Raw genomic sequence first — 21,783 nt, forward strand, 5'->3', positions numbered from 1 at the left:
GCTTTACAACTGTGTTTGGTTTGTTTAGCTGAGGGGCTCGTCCAGAGGGGCTGACAGTAAAAATAGGTGACCAGGTTCAAGGTCTTTTGCTCAAGGGCACTGATACAGACAGACAGTGGGTTTTTTTCTTTGACTGAACTTGGCTTGTCTTTGAGGGAAAAGTATGATTAACAGGGCTGCAAGTCATGTTTATTCTCACTGTCGATTAAAGGAATAGTTGGAGGTTTTGGGACATAATGCTCGTATCGATATTTTTAAATATGAAGCTAGAGACAGGAGGCAGTTAGCTTAGCATAGCATATTTTTGGTTTATTTTTTAAACCTTTGCACAAACTGCCATTATGCTAAGCTAAGCTAACTGCCTCCTGGCTCTTGCTTCATGCCGAACAAACATATCGTCAGTCCCAGTGAACTTCTCTTCTAACTCTGAAAAATCTATTATAAATATTTTTCAAAAGAATGTTAAACTAACTAATGAAGCAATTAGTTGGTTTAAAATGTCAAAAATGTGCATTTAATTTACAATTATTGAAAAACCGAGAAAATGGCAAATCTATACATTTCGATCAAGATTCAGATTTATTGTGACTGTGCAAAACAACGAAACATTGAGGCTTCTCCCTGAACTGTGTAGTGCAGAATATAAAGGTAGAAAAGACATAACTGTTCCTAAGAATAAAAATAGACATCAAAACGATTGTCAACACTTAATTTTGAGAAGCTGAATATAGAAGTAAATGTTTTGTTTCTTTAATTGAAAAACGACAAAAGCACCAAGCATCAAAAGCACAATTTAATATAGTAAGTCCCCAGGTAGCCAGGACATATTGGGAGTTCCTTCAAACAAAGCCAGGTTTGAAAGGACAGTGAGTGATTACAACTGTTCTATGCATTGTCCAAAACTAATGAAATCAGGTTTCCTGGCAGTATCTCACAGACTTTGGCTCTGCAGTCTGAGGCCTGACCTCGCTCTAATCCTGTGTCAAACCCCTCTGGCTAAAACACTGGTTGAAGCTCATCCAAGACTGAGAGAGACAGTGGAGTGGAGGAGATCAGTAGTAGGGGCATTGAATTCCTCTGGTGACAAACTGTGGGTGTTGGTGATGTGGAGTAATCCCATTCACAACAACAAAGCCCAACCCCCCACCACACACACGCACGCACACACACACATAAACACACTGTACACTTGAATACAGATGATGCCTGGTGTGTGGACTGGGGGAAGGTGAACAGGAGATGTGTGCACGCATGCATGTAGACGTGGGTGTGCGTTTGCGAGACAGGGTAAAATTGTAATCAAGCAGATTATATGTGTCTGATGGAGTGTGTGTGTTAATGAAAAGGCTGTGATCTGGGTCCTTGTCTAACCTGCTTACGCCTCGCCGAGTCTACACGGCCCCATCTGTCCCTCCTCTTTCTCTTCCGCTGTGCCCCTGTCCCATCATCTCCATCCTTGTCTTCTCCTCTCCATCCTCCCTCTCCTCCTCCGCAGCTAGGCAACAACACAAACAGTCCCTCTTCCTCCTTTACTACCACCTCCCCGTGCTCCATCCATCCGTGCTGATCAAAAAACACTCTCTGCTGTCTCTTTCTCTTATTTCTGTTCTTAGTACTTACATGTCACCTCCATGTTTCCAAGAGTGGTGTGATACTCTCCACAGTGACCAGTGAATCCTCGTGCTGTCCCCAGAGGAGTTTTAAGTGCCCGACGCGAGACAGGAATGGATGGAAGGATGGACGGAGGTAGCAGATGGCTCCTCGGAAGAGCGGTCTAGCCGATTGTGGACCGTTAGCTTTTAGCGTTAGCCACAATAAGGGAAGACTCGTCTGTCAACACTGCTCGCACTCCTCTCCTTCCTGCCTTTTTCCCCTTTTTTCCTTTTTCCTGCCTTGGATATGTGCTCCTTCAGGTCTCCTGTTTGCTCCTCTCTTTCAGCATATTCCCTTTAAAATAAAATAAACAACAACTAACTCTCCCTGTTTCTTCTTTAACTCTCTCCCCTCTACTATGATATTTCTGAATGCCTCTCTGCCTACCTCCCTCCCTCTGTGACTCTAAGAGCATCAGCCAGGCTGCACTGCTTCGCTTATGTTGATCTCCGGGCTTATGCCCTGATTGGACACACGCCACGATCAGAGACGCCAATGGTGGTGCAGCAAGTGGATCACATGATAAGTGTGTGTGTGTGTGTGTTTGTGGGGAGAGAGAGGTTCAGATGGAGGGGGAGGGATGAGAGAAGAGGAGGAGAAGGAGGAGGAGGGGTATCGTGAGTGGCTGCAAGCCGCTACATCAGTGAGGGATTTTTTTTTTTCCATCCAAGCGCCTGAGCAGAGAAAGAGATGGAGATGGTTTTCTTCTCTGGTGAGGGGAGGTGGAGGAGGAGAAGCTCTCAGCACAGACGTTTGGATGAAACAGCCGTACAAGACACGGTCTCTGATATACACGCACATAAACACCAGCGTGCACACACGCATGCAGCGGAGAAGTGGCTCCATCTTACCGAAACAGAGCAGCAGTGGTAATTGGACAGAGGTTGCTATGGAAACAGGGGAAACGGTTGCCTGACGGTCGTAGCTGTGCCCTGGGAGCATCAGACTTGCCTCCATTAAACACACACACACATCATGTACACACATCATGTACACACACACACACACACACACACACACACACACACACACACACACACACACACACACACACACACACACACCTCTTGTTCTCTGTAAGCACATCCTTTACTCAACTCTACATTCAGAAAGCAAACAAGGCAGAATGTATAGTGGCTCCACCATGGTGTGTGTGTGTGTGTTTGTGTGTGTGGGCGCTTAAGTGCCACGCTGTTTTTAAGCCTCATTTAAGCCTCTGTGCCTTTGTCTTAAATGAGCATAAATTCCTGCCTGTATGTGTGTGTGTGCTTGTGTGTGTGTGTGTGTGTGTGTGTGTGTGTGTGTGTGTGCGTGTGCCTTTGCGTGCGCGGAGGGGCACATGCTCAGTCAGCCATGAAGAGCCGGCGGCTGAGAGAACCTTCAGCGTTTAAGAAACGCTCGTACCCTTGCAGGCCGCAGCAAGGCGCACAGCCAAACATTGATAAAAAACCTGAGCGAGGTGTTTTAGTATTCCACACCTCGGGAAGCTCAGTCGGGCAGCGACTGTGGGCGCTGCAGGGAAATCTAGCCGTACACCGGTCGCGTTTTGAAGTGGACGCCCTCAGAGTTATCCTCGACACAGCTTGTTATCCTTGCACACACAGCAGAGAGGATATATCCTCATGTATGTATGTACATGAGGAATTGAATGGTTTAGACATTATAGCTACAGATTAGTCCTCTTACAACGCAGGATTACTGTTCTAGGAAGGGCGAAGAATGTAGAATTTCAAATCAGTCGGTGGTTTTAATTGATAGATCATTTCTCACATAAATGTTGCCTCACAGAGGGATCTTTTGAGATGTTTTGCTTTACCAAACACAAAAGCGAGGAATATCACTGTGACTATTATACTGTTGAGTAATGACTATTTAGGGTCTTCATCAAGACGCCATAAAAAAGAAATTACTTAGTCGACTGAAACACCAATAAATAATTACAAGACAGATTGCCTAAGAAGCTGCAGCTCAACGAGCACATTCAAAAGTCTGTCAGTCACTTTAAATGACCAATTGTTGGTAATTAAAAGGACGATAACTGTGCTTCAAATCAGTGGAAGCAGTGGGATGTTCAGCAGTATAAGTATGTATTACAGATCCTTGGCCCCTCGTGACAGTAATGCTTGCACCATCCATCATTATCTGAGGCAGCACTTAGACAAATCAGTATTATCTTACTCCAAACCTGCATTAATGTTCTTACCTTTTATGGAAAGTCAGAGTTTAATCCCTTCAAGTTTTTATTTGATTTTATCACACTCCACATATCTTTTATTCGATCATTTTATGCACCCAAAAGAGCTCATTCCCTCTCTCCTTTCCTATCATTTAAAGACACAGTGAAATTAGAAAGTTTTCAAGCTCTAAGCCTGCGTCGCTGTATGAATCCTTCAGTTATCTCTCTTCAGTATGTCGAAATTACATTTTCTATCACAAAATCCCTTTTTGTCTACCCGTACAATGATTTAAAGTCTAATCTCTGGGGCCTTAACGTATATTATCCAATCAAATGTGATAAAGTAGCTAAGTCTCGTGTGTTAAGGGCGTGGATTTTCACTTGCAAAAAGGTTTATATTCCTAAGAGAGTGTGGCAATGCTCAGTTATTACTGTTACGAATTATTATTTGAAGCTGCTGTAAGTGCTCATTTCTTATCAAGATGAGCGTTAAATAGCTCCATATATTTCTTCAGTAATCACTATTGTAGAGTTTTTGGTCAGTACCCCTTGTCTCTCCTCCCTTCACTCATGCAGTAAAAGAGGAAATATATTTTCTGGTGTCCCTGACCGCTTTATCCAATAAGGACAGAGAACTCCATAAAGAGGCGGTCCAGTCCACTCATTAACATGCAGAGAGCAGGATCCTCCTGTTTGCTGCCATGTCTGGGAATTACCACTCTGTAATCACTCTCATGTGGTGACGTAGAGAAGAGGGAGGGGATTACTAACTGCGAAACTGACAGAAAGTTAGCTCAAATGACGACACCGCTTACAGCAGCTTAAATTCCATAATCAATGACAATAATTTATTATTTTATTTTACTTCAATGTCTTTTTTTCACTTGGAATTGTGTCACAGAGAAGACACTAAGAGACGTTTGAGGACCAAGTGGGCGAAGAAGCAAAATTGCTTGCATAATTGCCTACGGACCCCACTGCGGGCAGCCCTGTTATGAATGTTGATGTGTGATTTGCATTTTCCATCCCCTCCTTTACTTACTCAATTCATTGACCCAAAAAGCATCTCAACTTAAACAAATTGTCTCCTTCTTCCTATTACTGATAATTCATCATTTAATCTGCTCATGCTAATGCTAAGGATTATGCTAACGATAAGGATTTAGTAGGATTTACACTGAGCTTTCCCAGTCTGCACTTTAGGAGCATCTTCCTCCTCTCCATCTTGTTGTCATTTTGTTTTATGAAGTGTGCAGTCAATGACTGCCTCATTTACAGATAGCCAACTCAGTTTCTCCTTGACAGAATTAGATAGAAAATGACAACTTCCAGTGATCATCAGAGGGGCTGATGTCTTGGGAGCGCTTTAAAGTTCATGGCGGACACAAACTGAGACTCAGCATTAGAGGCTGCAAGCGCAGAGCTCCTCACGCACCATTTAGCTGATAGGAAGCCCTCGAGACCAAACAGTCTTGCTATCGACAAGCTGCTGCTGAATTTCAAACTCCAGAGGTGCCGTGTGATGAAAGATGAGGCCGGGGAGGGAGAGAGGGGAAGAGGGAAGGGAAGCATCATCTATCCCAACTCAATCGAAACTGACTCTCGCCTTCAAGGGAAAGGTGTGAAGGATGGGATTGGATAATAGGATCGCTTCCTAGGGGAGGTATGTGCATGGTGTGTGTGTTGAATTCTCCCACAAGATGAACTCGAAATACAGCTGAACACGAGATGTGGTAGTCAGTCCAGGCTTATTAAAGATGGTTGCATCACTCCTGGTACATCTCAAAGTAAAAAAGCTCAAAGTTTCAGTTAATTATTTCAACATTTAGATGAGACATACTGAACATTTCCTTTTTGCTGCTCTGAATTCATTAAAATAAAATCATGCTCGGATTTATTCCACTACCAAAGGTTTGTCTTAATGAGTAGCAAATGTAAAAACACAGATGGCGATGAGGACTTCAATAGACTGTAGGTGGATTTAACATTTATTCAAGAACTGGCTACAGAGGATGACGAGATTTTTAATCTCGACTACAACATGTTCTGATTCTTCATTTATACCCTTCTGCAGCAGATCAAAAAGGCTGTACCAAGTCTCAAAACAACAACAGATACATTTTTCATATCACTCAGGTCTTTCCTCTGTGCAAGTTGAGAGCTAGACTTGATTCACAACGTTGCATCTGAGCACCAACTTCTGTGTGTAATGACAGACTGGCTTATGAAACCCACGCTGCTGTCTCCCGTCATTTAACTCCTGGCGACATGACATGAGGATGACGCAACAGCAGCACCGCTTCATTTACGCACTGGAACCATCGCTCCATTCACAAACAAAAGGAAGACGTGCGAACTCTTGAGGATTTATCCCGGGGACGCTGGATGCCGAATGAGCAATTACAGCGTCACTTTAGTGGTGGGACATATTGGACCGAGAGGAAAGGGGACCTGCAGAGCGAGCGTAGGAGCTGAGGACTGGCTCAGTCGTGTGATGATCTGGACCATAACAAATCAATGTGTAAACAGTGACTTGGACACAGCGTGGCTTGTTTTTTGTGTCGGTCTGTTTGGTGTTTGACTCCATAAGATAATCATAATTTGTTTCACAAATCAGGGGAAAAGGGACGCAGCATCTGTTGACTGCAACATCAGATGCCCAGTTGAATACACAACATACAATATCTCATTACTATCACCGTCTGCCAGCGCGCATTCACAAACATATTTCCTGCGTTAGCCGACTCAACATTAGCCAGCTTACAGGAAGTTTATCATCTTCATCCAGACTCAAATGAGCTCCAAATGAAGATGTAGTAGCTTAATCAGTGGCTCAGCCGAAAGAGGCAGCTAATGTTTCATATCAGAGGGGAAAAAAACAACGTAGGAAACATTCAAAATCTAAAAAGCCTCCGAGATGTGTATGCAGTTCCCTCTCTCAATCTGCGCCCTTAAAAAGGAAACGCCTAAAGCATGTTCGCCTGTGCAAACAGGAAGAAAACATTTTCATGTCTATGCACCTTAATCAGGCCTGATATTTGCGTTAGAATCAAGGCGATGACATTTAAATAACCAACATCGTTTGAGATATGATTAACACTGTTGTAATTAAGAGTGAGCTCTGTGACGCTGCCAGCGACTACTACAAGAAAGTCAGTGATGTCAATGATGTGCCATATATCTGTAGGAAGTTCAACTTCAAATAGCAAAATTGCCCAGTTCTGTTACATCTTCAGTGTTGTCAAAGGTTTTTACCTCATGTACACACTGCTTATGTGTAGGAAATGATGTTAAATAGAATGATGCCTGTTAAATAAACGACTACACAAATAAATAAATAAAGTGGTTATTCCCCATCACATCTGAAAACAGCAGATTTTCTAAGAGCAGATGTCACTTCAAAAGAAATTTATGCCATGAATTCGTATGATGTTTCATCTGCATGAGTTCGCTTCTTTTAATTTTTTTAATTAGTCAAAGACATGAGATGTTTCCCAAATCCCAAATCAACTTGAGACTCTACAAAAAACAAAGTGGGACTGTGAAAAAAGCTACAGCCAATTTCAGATTTGGAAACCGTTTCATCCTGGAGCTGTCTCATCTGTATTTACAATGTGTTTCAACTTCCATCAGCAACACGATCAAAAATCAAACAAATTTAGACTGCATGCTGGCAAGTGAACTTAATACAGTCAACTTTCCAGTGTGAACACAATCCAAACTCAAAACCTAGTTACAAGTAGTATATAGCATGGAAATGGTCCTCCCTATCTCCCAAACACACACACACATGCAGTGTACCTTGTTGAAGTCTTCACTCGTGGCCCTCATCTCCTTCCAGGTTTTGTTGAGCAGCTGGATGCAGATGCAGAAGAACTCCTCGAAGGAGCGGTCGTGTGTGAAGAACATGGGGTGGAAGTCATGGCAGTTTTCACTGGCTGTGGACACAAGAAAGAAAAAAGGTTGTCACTTAAAGTATGGCAGCAGTTTGAATGAAAGTTGATAGCAGTGAATGAAGGCTGTTAGTGAGTGACAGCCATCCACTTAATGGTTACATAAGACAAATCACTTTGCTTTTAATTCATGCAAAGCTGCAGTCACGTGTGCCATGAATAATGCTCTAATGGGTGCAGTAATTACCTCGTGTTCATTGTGCAATTATCGGGCTAGTACTTAACCTATTGATATTTAGCACTATTATAATTATTTATTGAGGTAATGGGTAAACTTCTTTGTTACCTGCAAATGGTTTCAGTTGAGTGTTGTAGCAACCACTAGTAGCACAGTTACTGTACACGGCAGTTTAACGGACACTGGTATCCTCCATTTTGTAATTTTTGTCAAAAAGTCAGTACTGACAAGGATGTTTTATCTCCTCCCCATTTCTCTTCATCGAAACATTATAAGTACTCTCTTATTGCAGCTGTTTTTTTATTGTTGACTTGTGATTTGTTAGTTTAGTTTTTCTATAATAAGTTTAATTGCTAATACAACATTGTAAGTAATTTTACCGTTGGGCTAACCGTTTACTTTAACTCTTGCAGAGTCTACGTGAATATTTACTAGATTAATTTCTTTTTTTAATTTCACATGTTTTGAGAACCCAGTTTCCTTGCCACAGCGCTAATTTGTTTCCGCTAAGTTGTTTCTAATTCTTGTTTAAGGTAGGCCTATTTTATCTTTAAGCAGTAGGTCCAACCATGTGACAGGATAATTATGCAGTAATAACTGTCAAGAAAGTAAAAGTCAAGTGAAAAACATTTTATCAAAACACACAGACAGACACCACTACCTGGTCGACAGCCAAAACAATGTTAGAAAACGCGATCTCATGACAACAAACTCAATATCCACAAACAAATTGTGAGCTGAAAAAAGGGTCAATAGTAGTAAACATAAACCTGCTGGTGCATATCAAATACCCTGAGAAACACACACGCAGGGCTTCTCCTCTTGTATCTTTGAAGGATAGTTCGACATTGAGGGAAATACACTCATTCCTTTTCTTGCCAGCAGTTACATGAGGACATTGATACCACTCTCGTGTCTGTGCGCTAAGTCAGCATGAAGCTAGAGACAGCAGCTGGTTAGCTTATCTTAAGCTAATTGGAGGCTGGCTCCACCTTCGTATTTAGTATAATAACATGACATATTTAGTTTAGCAACATTAAAGTGGTATCAATCTGCTCATCTAACTCTCTGCAAGAAAACCAAAAAGCTTATTTCTCGAATTACAAAACTATTCCATTATATACTGTGTAGTAGCTCAATAAATCTAATGCCAGTAAACCTGCCCTGTCTTATATCCATTGCATGTCCTCATAAACTGACACACTGATAAAATAGCAGGCATTCAGCCAGCAAAGGTCCATTTACTTTTTACCTATCTCCTCTGTTAGGCGCCTTGTGCCATATGGTGGCTTTCATTTTATAAATATGTAATTGGGCTTGAAGGAATGTGGCCTCTAGCCTGGACCTGAACACCTGACTAATGCACAACAACAGGGACAGGCGGCCCACACACACAGCTACTGCCAGTAAATATCACTTAGGTAGAAAATGCTACAGATGAAGTAAAATCACTGCTGCAGAGGTGGTTAAAATGGATATGATGATCATTTATGGTTGTTCTGACACTTAAGCTTAAAAAAATAAATGAAATCAGGCTTGTGCATGGCTAGATAAATGTTCGAAATTTGACATTTTACGGAAGATAAGGAGTGTGAGGTGATATAAGATGTGACAGAGTGATCATGAGAGGTTATCTAACTGGCCTTGGGGGGATTTCATGATTCGTCATTACAGACATGGCAGAAAGTTGAACAACCACTGAGACTGAGATACAGTTCCTCAATAAAGAAAAGCTGTGTGATATAACAAACGTTGCTCCTCATCAACGCGAAACATAGAATAGAGAGAGATAGAGAGATACATTTTGACCAGAAAACACTGTTCCAACTGGATTAGGTTGAGATTTTTATATTTTCCAAAGCCAGAGGTGGTTTATTTTGTTTGTTAGCCGTGCACTGAAGCGTTTCATTCCCTTCTGTTTGTGTGCGAGTGTGTTTGAACTAAGAATGAGAGGAAAGAGGGAACACCAGGGCTCTTGAGTGCCCAAATCATATTAACCAAGCGGTAGAATAACAAGGCTTGACATTCATTTGAACTAAATTCGTCTCCCTCGCGTCGTCTTGCTGAGATGAGTGGCGGCCTTGAGCCAAAGGTTGGTTCGTTTAAAGAGTTTGAGAGCGGAGCAGCGGGGACACCAGCCAACCCCGAGCAGCCATGAAATTGGATGGAAGGGGTCAGGCAGCAATTGAAACTTCACAGTATAATGAGTGATGCCCGCAGGCTACGGGCACAGCGACCTGAGCCTTGATTTGGAGCGATGGATGGGAGATTAAGGGGGGGGTGAGATGTAGAAATCCAGGGGGGGGGGGTTAGTGTCGGTAGTCAATCAGGGAACTAATGGAGGCGAGCCAAAACAGATGCTGACTGGCTGCTTAGTCAACACTACATTGCCCTCGGGGACAGAGAAGGAAAAAGACAGGAAAGGGTGAATTTAAAAAAAGATCCTACCTCAATCAAATATCGTTTTTGGCCGACTGGTAAAAGTTGTAGGCAAGGTTGAAGTTTGGAGTGACCTCTGAGCTAAATGGGCTGTTTATTGATAGGACCAACAGAGCCCTGAGGTGGCGAGGTGAGGGGAATTACATGTCAAGGCCTATTTGGGAGATACAGACACTGAGCAGTCTCATGTGGCTCTGCAGAAATTTCTCCATCCTGAGGATTTTGCAAAGCATGCTGAGCTGCAGACAGTTTTATTAGCTCTTGCAGGGCTCAGCATGTCTGGAAACAACACAAAGAAAAAACACTGTAGCCTGTTGATGCTCAAAAAAGTTCACAAACAGTGTTCGGCATTGTAATACTCTGATTGCAAACTGGTTACAGAGTGTGGATCACTGAATATTTCATCAGACAAACATTAGTCATCCATGCTGAGGAAATTATTTAAGAGGGGGAAATCTAGGTGCAGCTGCTCTGCATTTTTAGCGAACTCCTGAAGTGAGAAAGCAACATGCGGAGGGTTTTTGATATTTGACTCCAGCACACGAGATGTTAACTTGTATACGTTTCATTTTTACCCTTGAGGGTTTGTTTAAAAACCTATTTTAACATTTGCTTCTAAAATTTTGACGCAAAGCAGCCTCAAATTAAAGCTGAAAGTCAGTATTTTAACCTCACAGTTACTGCTTCATTTAAAATCCAATCCAATACGAAAACCATACTACACTACGTTTCATTGAGTTTTCAGAAGTATCAGCCGTTTGAATGTACAGTTTTTATGAAATGAGTAGTCTACATGGTAAGAAATAAATCAACAATTTAGTATTATTCTTTCAGCACTGCAGCTTCTTTCCAGCTAGCTGAAATGTCATGACTGAATCATTCTCACCACTGCACAAATGCACTTAAAATTCTGCGCCTGAACTGAGATGGCACCATGTGAGTGCAAAGTCATGTTACTGTGATGAGGTAACTCTTGCTTTAAGCCTGGCTAGCCTTAAACCAGCCTCGTTTTCTTTCTTTTTTTAACAGAGCGAGGCTTAGACATTGTTCTGACTGACACTGAATGATTAAATAAAAACATCTGCTTTATAATAAAACACTGCCACCCATCACACTGACTGACAGGGCTTAGTGGCTGGATTGGCTGTACTGAAGGTCTGTACTGAAGAAAAAAAGAAACACCAAGCTCCTCGCTACTCTTGCCCCAAATCGTTAGGCTGTACATGACCTTAATCTGAGGCTCTGTGTGTACATGTGTGTGAAACTGACAACAGAAAACCATTACGTTTGAACTACTTTCAACACCACAAACGTCTGAGGCTACCTAAAAATAATGTCTTTCTATAAGAGGACAAATTGGAGAGACTTTTTAACATTTTAAGAAATAGAAGAGAAAAAGATACAGAATACTTGAGGACAGCTTTTACCTTACGGGCCTTAAAGGGGACCTATTATGCATTTTCTTGTTTTCTGACAGTGCTCAGTCTGTCTATTTGTACAGAAGCAATTTACAGCAGCCCGACCAAGACCCTGATGTGGATATTCAATGGAGAAAATTGTTTTCCCACTGATCCCTCCGAAAGCAGTGCAGCAACAGATTTCACTCTTATGGGATACACTGTATTCTTACAGCACTCTCCTCTGGTCTTTTTCAACTGCGTCGTTACTTTAAATCCTCTTTTACGTGAAATTAAACAGACATTGAAAACTTCATCATGCCATGACCCATGTCCCTTAAACAGCTCAGAAACCTGAGGTCAGGCACTTCTTAAACACTGTCAGCTGCACTCTTAATTGGTCAAAATCGGTTACGTAAAACCTTTCTTCCCCACTTCCGCTGAAAAACAGCCTTCTCTGCCACAGGCAGACTAACATGGTCATGGAGACGGGGTGGGCGACTGGACACATCAAGTGCCGGAGGAGTCTGACACTTTTCGATGGATGAGTCACAACGCCAGGGAGAGAGAGAGAGAGAGAGAGAGAGAGAGAGAGAGACACACACACACACACACACACACACACACACACACACAGAACTCTGCTTGTAGCGGGATGACACGCCACGAAACAGCAGGGTAGATATGAACTCTCTCTCAATTTAAGACACAATTTATGGCTCTTTTTGGCACAGCATATGGGACCACAGCAGACAATTTAGATGGATGGAAAATGGGCTGTAATGAGTTTCTTTTGTCCTGTATGCTTTTCATCCATCTGCATAGCCAGATGTTCAGTGCCAGTACCACCCATAAAGTAGGTAACAGGATACCGTGATGACCAGTTTTGGTTTTGCAGGACCATATGCCCACATGGATTAGCAGAACTTGCTGCTTTACAGTGAAATACTTTGTGACCATATGCCACTAAAATGATGACAAGCAGATAGGATTTGGTGGTACAACTGGTTGCTTTTGTATTGAAACCTAATTGGAAGAACTACGACACAACCTCCCTCTGCACATGAGAGTATGTGTTTGTTTAAGGTCTCCTTGGCCCGTTCTGTCTCGTAACACCACTTTGTATCTCAAGAGGCGATAGTCTGATATAGCCCCCGTAGTTTCAGCTGGGAGATATGTGCGAGTACCAGGTTTGCACGTTTCACAAGCTCTCTTAGGTTTTAGTGTAAAAAATAAACAAAAAGAGCTCACAAAATGTCAAGAAAGGACATTTTCTTACATCTGTTTTCCTTATTTAACATAAAAATACAACCATACGCCGTCCTAATTAAATTTTCTCTCTAACATTGAACTAAGACAAGCTTAATTGTTAATTCATCATAAAACAAGAAATGTGTTGACAATGTTTCTGATGCAGAACCAGAACTGCTTTTCCACACTAATGCTGCATTCACAGTATGAGTGTTCACACATTTTTCTCAAATGATTACCTTTACTGCCAGCCTTGTAGTAACATTTCATTTTGTGTTTTGTATTCGTAAAAGGTTCACTGATATGAAACCAGACACAAACCAACTTCTTATAGCTCCTTTTCAAATTATTTGAATCGATTGTATCAGTGTTAACGCTGGATTTTAGGAAGATGCAACTGCCAGCGCGTATAGATTTGCAGCCATTTTGCTTTTCATCTGGTGGGAGATGTTAGAAATTAACTATTAATTATGACTCAGAATTACAACTCGGGAGGCTGATGTTTTTATGCCTCGGTTGCTCGTGATTACGGTCTGAAGAGTATGATGAAGTGAACGCATCATAAGCTCTGTAGGCAGAGAAGAGTTCCAAGTCATTGGCTGACGACTAAATTCAGACATAACACAATCATCATGACGAAAAGACAACTCAGAGGGTGAACAGAGTCTCCTCTTATTTTCTATCCAACAATCCATCTCCCGAGATGTGTGTAGCTGGGCTGAGGTCAGGGGTCACCATCATCTCCCTAAAGTGAATGTGCAACTGTGTTTTCATGTGTATGTGAGTGCAAGCGTGACTGACCGTGGAACAGCTGTCGCCTGTCACGCTCTTGTCAATGTCCTTTCAACGTGAGGCCTCTGTGACGTCAACCAAGAGCTAATTACTCAACTGGCCACAAGACAGATACATTCTGCAGAGGAGAGGTGACTAAGCATGTGTGCAGTTGTGTGCAAGCTGTGTGAAGGCTGAATGCCACCCTGACATCTGTCAAGGTCCAGTGTGTATCTGTTTGTGTGTATGTGTGTCCGTGAATGTGCACAAAGTAAGCGAAACAACCCCCAGAGTCACCTTGCAGCTAGGCCACATGATGAATACACAGCGAAAAGTGTCATCCTCACTCTAATTACAATACCAGCATGCCCTGATGTCCGACTGTGACAGGGGGAGTGTGTGTGTATATGCATGTGCGCGTGTGTGTATGTCCAGCGAGCAGCGTCAGCACCATCTTTCCGGTCCAGTCACTGTTTGCGTGTATGTGCAGGATGCCAAAGCAGCAGGTACACAGAGATGCAAACCACGGCTGGCTAGATGACTGAGCAGGCTGACTGTGTACTACTCAAACAACACCACAGCACCAATGTGAAGAAACTGCTAATACATATAAGGCTCATTCCAGGTTAACATGAGCTTACAGTAAATATTGAAATCTTACTAATCTATTTACTGACGGCTGTTAAAATTGCGAAAAGTCAGGTACAAAGATCATTTTCATCCGTTTGGTATTTTGAACCCTTGCCATGCATGTCCCCGGGAACATGCTGAGATGTAATTAATAATGCTCCAGGACCATAATTGAGTCGCAGCTTTGCGACTTGGGGAAAAAGACTGGCAAAAGACGCACATGGGAGACGTATTTTAGTTCCCTCGACCTAACCAAGCATTTTTGTTGCCTGAACCTTACCAAGATTTGTGTTGTCTAAACCTGACCAAGTATTTCCGTTCCCTAAACCTTACTGAGTATTTTTGTTCCCTCAACCTTATCAAGCATTTTCTTGCCTAAACCTAACCAAGCAGCACCATAAAACTGAAAGGAAATGGAAAACAATAAGTGCACAGTGGTTTGCTTGAAATGTGGAGCAACATTAATAATAACTTTCTAGGAGCTACATGAGTGGCAAAGCTACGACCTGACAATATTACTGCAATGATAGTTCTGCAGCAACATTAATTATGATGTTCTGGGTACAACACCAACACGACGATATCAGAAAGACCATAAAACAAATAAGATTTTTTTCTTTGTGTCAAAAAGACTAAGACTCTTGGTGGTTTGAGCCATTTGGTCCAATACACATTTTCTATGTCAGGAAATTATTTTCTTGCCTTTAATGTGTGGAGGTAATTGGCCGTGGAAAAACTAATGTACATTTGCTCTGGTCTCACAAACACAGAATCCTTTAAAAGTTTCCTAACATATGCGCCTGGTGAGCAACTTTATTTGGAATAAATGGGGGAAACTCTCGGAATCGGTATCTAGTTCTTTAAACACATACATGGTCTCAGTAGATAAGTAGGACATATAGCACATAGGCCACACACCCACACACACGTTCAGCAGGGAAACTAATTAGCCTGCAAGCTAATAAGCATCTTGCCAGCAGTGTTGGGGTAGATTCTGGGCCAAATGTGTCACATTAAAATGTAACGTCTCTGGGTTTTTCAAATGAAAAATGTGAAATGATGAATCAGTTTAAGACTGCTTGCTGGGTTGTACTCGCTCCTCCTATTTAGGGTATACTTCATAGTATCTCTACCCTGAAACTAATGATCATGAAACAAAAATGTCAGGAGAATGCGGTCACTAGTTCAAGTTGAAATGCAAGATAAAAATAGGCTGTATTGTGCTGCACAAAAATAAACTACTATTTGTCCATTTATGACAAATATTTCATTTCAGGGAGGAAGAGAAGCATGAAGAACGCTCATTAGATAAGGATGCAAACAGGGAAAAGTCAAAGCCTTATCTCTGTGGTTTCTAATTATATAACTAAACCATTTTAGCATGCACAGTCCTCAACAATGGTCAAGATGCATTAGAGGACAGAGGGAAAGCAAGGGGGTGGCAGCAGATGGAGGGAAAGAAAAATGAGACTGAGGGAGGCATGTAGTTAATCCATCAGTGCTTTGTACTGAGACACGTATCCAACAAATTTAGCCGTACATCTGTTTTTACAGGCTCATATGTTCTCGAATAAAATACGGCCTCATCTAGCTGTGAGGTTTTTTTTATAAAGCGATAGCCGCCCATGGTTGAGTTATCAGAAAAACAAAACAACTCTTTCACATCTCAATGCACCAAATATGGGGGCTTCAGTACTCACTATAATATGCATCTCATGTCAAATTCTTCTGAAGGAAATCTCAAGTCAGACAGCGTGAGTCATGGTTAAGCAAACACACACACTCTCTGTTTGCCCAAATTCAGAAAAATAATTGTAACAGCACAACAAAAGATTCACCTGCTTACATGCACATGTGTGCACATGCACACACACACACACAAAAGCACACAAACAGCCCGTACGGCATGTGCATGAATGATAATTATAATTTTTAAAAGTAGAGATAAAGTGGAAACATTTAAATCTTACAAAAGGGAGGAATGCTCTTTGGTCTTTTCTCCTTGGAAGTGAGTGATAACAAGTCTCAGAGAGCAGCTTCAAGGCTCTTCTCTGCTGTGTTTATTGGAGAAAGGTCTCTACTACCATGTGGTATATCCAAAGAATAATTTGAAGGTTTCTCTTCAAAGATTGGTTTCCCTACAAACCTTGATTTCACCATTTAATTTTGGCTGCCACCAGGCACAAAATCTCCCTGCAAAATGAAGGCTGGCACTCTAGTCAGACTGGCAGCCTGGCACCAAATCTGCTTTCATGTCCGCATTATAGACTAAATGAATGAAAATCATGTTTTGTCCTGTGTTGTTGGTTATTACACTGAGGACAAGGGAAACAATCCAGTTTTCTTTGTGACAGCGGCACCAACTACAATACGACTTAGAAACGCTCCACTTTAAAGGAGACCTCGTTTTTCCTCAGTCGTCTTCTTTAATTCGGTGACATCACACTACATCACAGAGTCACACGCTTGCAAAAATTATGCCTAGCGGCTACTTTGACCCAAAAGGATTAATTTAGTACAGCTGCTGTTGTTGTTGGTAGTGCTTGGTCAGGTGTGTTTGAGTTGACCAATCAGAAGAGACCGGATATTCAAAAAGGGGGCCTAAGAGCTAAAACAGAGGGGGAATACAAGGCTGCAGCACTGGACAGTGTGAGAAAACCGATGTGTTTTGTGAGCACTAGAGCGTGTAAATCTATTCTTGTAGTAACCCAGATAAAAATTATGAACCTGAAAATGAGCATCGCGTGTCTCCTTTAAAGGTGCACTATGCTGCATTATGGTCTTTTCATGTAGGAAAAATGTTAAACTTGATTTTCAAAAAAAATTGACTCCTGTTAATACCTCGTTCTGCATAACCATATTTTACAATGACCAGGCCATTAATTAAGAGATTTCCCCTAATAACCCCGTAGTTACTGCTTATTGATTGTAAGTAAGGAAGTGATTGTGCATAAATCATAAAGTGAGGTCTTGCTCATTACTAATTCACTCATTTGACACTTAATAACCCACACAGGTCCTTATAGTGAATACAAATGTTAAGCGCAAGACTTTACTTTTGAATGTGTGACGTATTCTGATTTAGAAAGACTTTTATTTAGAGTTATTTGGACACTTGAAATGTTGTGACATAAGAATAGACCATATTTATTAGGTGTTTACCTTATACTGTAAGGCCCATTCTGAGAAAGCATATTAAGATTGAATTTCTATGTGCAACAACTTACTTACTTAATATCAAGGGTTATTGAGGGAAAACTCTCATTCCCTGGCTGTTGTAGAATATGGTCATGCAGATAAAGGCATTACTAATTGCATTATAATAAATAATAAAGACTCTATATGCCACTAATATGCATGCTAGTAAGTAATGAGTTCATGGTTATTATGTAAACCCTAATCTAAAGTCTTACCAGGAATTTTCTTCAACGCTTTAATCAGCTGCACTGTTAATGTGTTTTTGTGTGTGTACATCACGTAGTGAAAGCCTTGTGTCTCGTCTGATTTCACCTTTGACAAGGTCTGCTAGTAAGGGGCCTTTCGGGAAAACAGCTTCAGTTTGTTGAGAACACAGTGTATAGTTTCTGAAAAAAAATAAAGTTTGAGGGTGTAAGTAAGGGTGACGGGTTGGTGAGAGTTTGATGCTAAATTACATCCCGGGAGCTCCTCGAAGAAAACATGCAAGTAAAAAAAGAGAGTGGCAGCACTGTCATCGGCTGGGTCGCGTTTCATCCAGCACACTGCCTCAAGTCCACCAAGGGCTGCTGAGAACTGACAGGGGACAGGCGTGTCTGAAAAACTCCAAGGATGCTCGAAACTTGGGATTCTTGAGCACCAATCCGTCAAGTTTGTTGTTGTTTGTGCACTCCAATTTAAAAACCTTTTGCTGGTGTATGCCCGAGGCTGCGAGGCAGAAAACCCTGAAGAATGCTCCCCCTTTAACGCAGCTGCAACTGACAACCATGTGAAGTGACTGCTGACTGCCGAATAGATCCTCATGTCATGACTCGAGGGATTCTAGGCTTGGCCTTTCCTCCTCCTGCCAACATCCACTTCGTTCATGATTCATGGATGAAGACTTACGGGAGGAATTAGCAGCTAAAACCTTGAGACTTAACAAGTCATTTCAAATGGGATCGGTTTCGAGGCTGATGTTCAGCTAACACTAATGTTAGCATACTAATGTTTGATCTTGGACATTAATTCTCATTGCAGTGAAACTTCATTAGTGGGAGGAATTGCTTACAGAGGGAGCTCAGTGAAAATGATTAAAAAGAAAGGACACAAACGTCATGAAAGGTACATTTCATGGGCTATAATTCAGCCTTGTCTTCCCTCATGTTTCATAAAACTCTTTAAGAAGTCCATTTGAAAACAAATAAGGAAAATTAACACTGACATTTACGAGGCAAACTCATATTTTGCCCTGAGCAAATGCTAATGTATAATGATTACTGGATAATATAATGACTTGTCAGCATGTGAGCAGAACTTCTCTCAGTGGGTCAGAAATGTAATTAATCCTATTAAAGTCATACTTAAAGCTTAAATACATTGAGTTTGAAACACTAAGCCCCTATAGGCTGGAAAGGTGGAGGTTTTTAGATGCAAGTTATTATGCAGAACTACATGCATGTCCTCGAGTCCATGTGAAGTTCTTCAAGGTGTCAGTAAAAATGTCTCGGACTAATCTGCAGTCCACCAGTACGCTCTTGATGAGCCACACAAACATGCTGTCAACACAATCATGACTGAATGCACTGCTTCCACATCTCAGTCCTGCATACTAATAAACTAAATGTTTGAGCACTAGTGTGATTTTAATGGTAACAGTCTGATTATAAAAGTTTAGCACTTTTAAAAATAAATCTTTTAGTACAGAGCTGCAGACAATGCAGAGGTTTAAAAGCTTGTGACTACAACTAAGAAGCATTTCCGTCTAAATGTTATGACTAAGATTAAATCTAAAAGAGCCTTGAATTAACACTGAGATTCACATGCCTAACCATGTCAAGTTTTCAGAAAGTTATGTTCATTTAATTGCACATGTTAAGAGCACTTCTGCAAAAAGATCTACTTAATTAGAGGACTTGAGCTGAATAAAAATAAGAAAATTAAGTCATTATTGGTAATAAATACCTTCAATTACAATTACAGTTTAAAGTGCATGGTTGCAGTATGTGCCAGAAATGTATACATTTGTAATTTGTATTTGGAAAATGCTAGAATATATTGTTGCATCTTAAAATCAAAACAATACTTAATGAAAAAGAATAGCTTGCAAATTAAGTAGTAGATTTTATGCCCTGCAATCATATTCAGCTTTTCAGACAGACTGATAAAAAAAATATGTGTTTTTAAAACTCACTATACAGTCCAAGAATCTGTGATATTACATTCTTCGGCTGCTATTTACTCTCCAGCCCCTCTTCAATGTACGACTGCATGCCCAGACATGGCATTTCAAATTGACCATGACTGTGAGTGTGTGTTCAAACACACCACAGTATCTCAATCTCACACAGGGACATGTCTCAGGTGTGTATGTGCATGTGTGAGAGGTTTGTTAGTTGTTTTTATTGGAGCACAGCGGGCGACTCAGGAATGTTATTACAGTGGGAGTTGTCCAGTTAATGAGCTTGGATGACTCTGGATCACCTGCCGTGTTTGGACACACTGTATACACACAAACTCTGGCCACCCTGGCGGCATGATCTTGACCAGTGTTACTCTTGACCTAACATGGGTTGTAGGCTCACTTCATACAGGATAATCGAAGTGTTCTTGGTGCACAGACTGAATTTTAGTTTTCTTGTAATGGCAGGTACTGTAATGGGAACTGCAGGAAAACTTTACACACCAAAATCTCCGTACAAAGAGCCCAAGTTTGAAAAATAAATAAATACCGGAATTCACCTTTAAATTAAGCTTCAAAACAAAGCTTCATCCTGAGCTCTGATGATAAATGTCTCATATATTTCTGATTTAAGGCTCATAACTAAGCAACTAAAATGGAAGATATAAACCTTATTACTGTCCCTGAGGACAGACAATCTAAAAAAAAGAAAATCAATAAATACTGTACACCTAAATAGAAAATCAATACAGATATTCCACATGACGTATTGTGTACTACGCTCATGAGCCAAGATGTACAATGGAGCTGTCTATGGTGCTGAACATGGCCTTTTGTTCTGACCTCAGCTGATGGCTCCATGATGGAAGACACAGCTACAAATATGAGGACATCATGTCAGTCTGGAGCCGGCCCAGACCTGCCTTTGTCTGTGTGTGTCTGGTCTCTTATTGAATGTAATGTGTCTGTTAGCATGTGTGTGTGTGTGTGTCGTTGCCCAGACCTGCCACGGCTCGCCACCCGGCTCTCCATCTCAGCATCGAGATGCCACACCGTGAATCACCAAGCAGGGCCATTACTCACCATGCCTGGCCCTTTTCTAAATAACTTCATAAATATTCCATGGGCCGGCTTAAACAGGAGAGCCTGAAAAGTCATGGCTTGGCGCCTCAACGTCGCAGATTCTATTAAGCCCCGTGTTGCAGCAGAAACATGGTGGGACAATTAATCTTTTAGGATCTGAAGCAGGGCAATGGCAAAAGCAGGAGTGCGAGAGAGAGAGAGAAAGGGTGAGAAATAATGGAAGTAGGTGAGAGAGTGACACCGGTATAGTGAGTTATGTAGAATCTAGCAGCATTGACAGCTAATTCAAGCAAACAAGCTCCACCGCCTCGTTTCTCCAGACGACATCTGCATAAAAATAAAATATCTGAACAACAACTGAGAGGAAAATCGTTTAAAAAATGACGGCAGTGTTAAATGGAAAAGTGGAATGGAAGAAAATCTGTTGACCTGAAAGAGCACAGAGACGGAGTGGAATCCCTTTCATTTATTTTTAAAATGCTAAGAAGCTACTTGCAAGTATATTGGTGTCATTTTCGTCAAATTCATGGGGTCGAAAAAGAGGAAATCGGAGCATGAAAGCATGAGAAAGGATTACAAGTCTGAGGGACAGATGTTCTTTAGACCCACAGAAAAGGGAGACTGAAAGGAATGAAGGGTGACAAAAAAGTAAGCTCGAAAAGAGAACTTCAAGAGGCGAGCGGGGAAGAAAGGCAACTTTCAACAGCCACCGGCAAATCCAGAATCCCTCCGTGTTTCATCCCCGTGAGAAAACAAGAAGAGAGTGTCTGGCCTCTGTCAGTGCCGCACTGACGTCTCACACAGACGGAGAGAGCAAATGAGCCACTAAGACGTCACCGCCGTCACCATTAATCCGCTGTCTCTTTCTTCTGCCTTCATCCATAAAGAGACGCAGA

At 41.5% G+C, this 21,783-nt stretch overlaps 1 protein-coding gene across 8 annotated transcripts in view; it reads right to left on the bottom strand.

Annotated features, from left to right (window-relative positions):
- elmo1 (engulfment and cell motility 1 (ced-12 homolog, C. elegans)) overlaps window positions 1-21,783 on the bottom strand; it is a 117,373-nt gene that overhangs the window by 26,145 nt on the left and 69,445 nt on the right. For 7 of the 8 annotated variants that reach the window (XM_084379022.1, XM_084379018.1, XM_084379019.1 and 4 more), the window contains one exon: window positions 7,631-7,767. In XM_084379022.1, coding sequence (XP_084235148.1) covers window positions 7,631-7,767 — 137 coding nt within the window. Of the gene's footprint in view, window positions 1-1,620; window positions 2,108-7,630; window positions 7,768-21,783 lie in introns of those variants that run through there. The other variant, XM_084379025.1, reaches the window with a different exon arrangement.

This window comes from Pagrus pagrus (genome assembly GCF_965226575.1).
Source record: "Pagrus pagrus genome assembly, chromosome: 17".
Classification (NCBI taxonomy): domain Eukaryota; kingdom Metazoa; phylum Chordata; class Actinopteri; order Spariformes; family Sparidae; genus Pagrus; species Pagrus pagrus.